The sequence below is a fragment of the Corvus kubaryi genome, unplaced genomic scaffold (assembly GCF_017639235.1).
Source record: "Corvus kubaryi isolate FWS band 111438036 unplaced genomic scaffold, C.kubaryi_AGA036_p1.0 61731, whole genome shotgun sequence".
In the NCBI taxonomy this organism is placed as follows: domain Eukaryota; kingdom Metazoa; phylum Chordata; class Aves; order Passeriformes; family Corvidae; genus Corvus; species Corvus kubaryi.
Window position 1 is genome coordinate 33,413 of NW_024581417.1, and position 2,489 is coordinate 35,901.

A 2,489-nucleotide genomic window follows, 5' to 3' on the forward strand; every position below is an offset into this window, starting at 1 on the left:
CCGGGGTGTGCTGGGATCCGGGGTTTGGGAGGTGCCGGATTCCGGGGTTTTGAGGGTCCCGGAGTGCGAGGTTTGGGGAGTGCCGAAGTCCGGGGATTTTGGGGGTGCCGGTATCTGGGGGGTCCGGGTGTGAGGCCGGGGCTATAAATAGCGACGGCCGGGCCCCCCGCCCCCTGACCGCTCGGGCGGTCTTTCCGTCCCTCCTGCTCGGTCCCTCCCCGGGACGGGGCGGGCCGGGCCGGGGCAGCGCTTAAAGCCGCCGCCGCCCCCCCGGCCCCGCCACTTGCCGCCGTCGCCCCCGGCCCAGGAACCCTCCTGGAAAGCAGCGCGAACACTCAGGACCCCACCGCGAACCGCCGCTCCGGGAACTCATCGGAAACCGACCCGGGAACCCACCGGACCCCCCATCCCTCCGGGACCCGCCGCTCCGCTCCGGGAACCCACCGGGAACCAACCCCAGCACCGGGAACTTGTACCGGGACAGACCCAGGACACCAGCCCCCGATTCCGGGAATAGGGACGCCTACCCGGGACACCGGAACCGAGCAGCGAGACCCTCTCGGGACACCGGGACTGAGACGGGACCCCGTCCCCAGGCACCCGTACTGACCCCGGGAACCGGGACCCTCCCTGAGCACTGGGACTGACCGAGGACACCGTCCCCCATCTCCGGGAACTGGGACCCCATCCAGGACACAGACACCCACCTGGACCCCCACCCAGGAACCGGGACTGACCCAGGACGCCATCCCCCAGCACCGGGACCCCATAGCGGGCACCAGCACCCACCCAGGGCCCCCACCCAGGACACCAGCTCTGACCCAGGACACCGTCCCCAACCCAGGACACCGTCCCCCAGCACCGGCTTTGCCACCGGGACCCAGAACCCTCACCCCGGGCACCCACGTTGACCCAGGACTCCCACAGTGATTTGGGACCCACACTCACGGGACCAGGATCCCTTCAGGACACTGGGACTGACCCAGGACTCCCACCCAGCACCAGGAGTGACCCAGGACTAACCCCCCCCCCCCCCCACTCAGGACCCTCCACACCACTCAGCAAACCCCCTGCTCATCGAGGACCCCCCCAGCCCCTCCAGGATGAACTCTACTTTTGAGGCAGCACCGGGTGAGGACCCCGAGGAGCTCCCAGCCACCGAGAAGGACCTTGCAGAGGACGCGCCCTGGAAGAAGATCCAGCAGAACACGTTCACGCGCTGGTGCAATGAGCACCTCAAGTGTGTGCAGAAGCGCATCGTGGACCTGCAGCGTGACCTGAGTGACGGGCTGCGCCTCATCGCGCTGCTCGAGGTGCTCAGCCAGAAAAAGATGGGGCGCAAGCACCACCCGCGCCCCAACTTCCGCCAGATGAAGCTGGAGAACGTCTCGGTGGCCCTCGAGTTCCTGGAGCGGGAGCACATCAAGCTCGTGTCCATTGGTGGGTGTGCAAGGGGCATGCGGGGGGGAACAGTGTCCATGGGTGGGTGTGCAAGGGGCGTGTGAGGGGGGAAAGGGCGAATGTGCTGGAGGGTGGAAGAGGAACGGGAATGGTGAGTGTGCAAGGGCAGGGGCAGTGGTGGTGGAGTGGGAATCGGGTGACTGTGAGAACAGAGGAGCGAGGATGGGGCTGGCGATGAGCGTGCAAGGGCAAGGCCAGTGGACAAATGAGAAATGAGTGTGCAAGGGTTGGTGTGACGGAGGGATGGGAAATTGAGGGTGAGTGTACAAGGGCAGGGGTGGACAAGTGGGGATGTGGGTGAGTGTGTGAGGAGATGGATGAGTGTGAAGAGGATGAGAGTGCAAGGGTGGGGGATGGAGGAGTGGGACTGAAGGATGGCTGTGAAAGGGGCATGATGGACAAATGAGGATGGGCCCGTAGGTGAGTGTGCAAGAGTAGGGTGATTCATAAATGGAAATGGAGGATGAGTGTGCAAGAGCAAGGCCGATGGACAGATGAGAATGAGAATGATTGTGCAAGGGGAGGGGTGACAGAGGAGCAGGAGCGGGATGAGTGTGCAAGAGCAGTGGAGGAATGGGAATGGGGGTGAGTGTGCAAGGCTGGACGCAGCCGTGGGGCTGTGGACGTGTGCAAGGGGCGAGCGTGCAAGGGCCGTGCGGGCTGCGGGCTGACCCCGCGCCGGGCCGGGCAGAGCCGGGGGGGTCCGGCCCTGGTGCGAGGGGCCGTGCGGGGGGGGCTGAGCTCACGCTTGGCTCGGGGCCGCGCGCGGTGAGCTCAGCGCGGGGGGGACCGGCCCTCGCACGCTCCCGCGCCCCTCGCGGGGCCCCAGCGCCCACCCCCACCCGACAGCTGCAGGGTGACCCCCCCGGCACGGGGGGAGGGCTCGCAGCCCCCCCGCACACACGTTCGTGCACAGCCCCCCTCGCACACCCGGGCCCGGGGGGTGCCAGACCCCCTCCCGCGGTGTCACCTTCCCTTCCCCACGCGTGTCTTTGCTCCCTCCCGTGCCTCCCCCCTCCCCCCCCCCC

At 67.5% G+C, this 2,489-nt stretch overlaps 1 protein-coding gene across 1 annotated transcript in view; it reads left to right on the forward strand.

Moving 5' to 3' along the window:
• Positions 1 to 263: 263 nt before the first annotated feature.
• The window catches only part of LOC121672383 (filamin-C-like), a 26,278-nt gene continuing 24,052 nt past the window's right edge, over positions 264 to 2,489 (forward strand). Inside the window, 1 exon segment of the mRNA XM_042045002.1 lies at positions 264 to 1,440. Coding sequence (XP_041900936.1) covers positions 1,104 to 1,440 — 337 coding nt within the window. The 5' untranslated portion in view covers positions 264 to 1,103.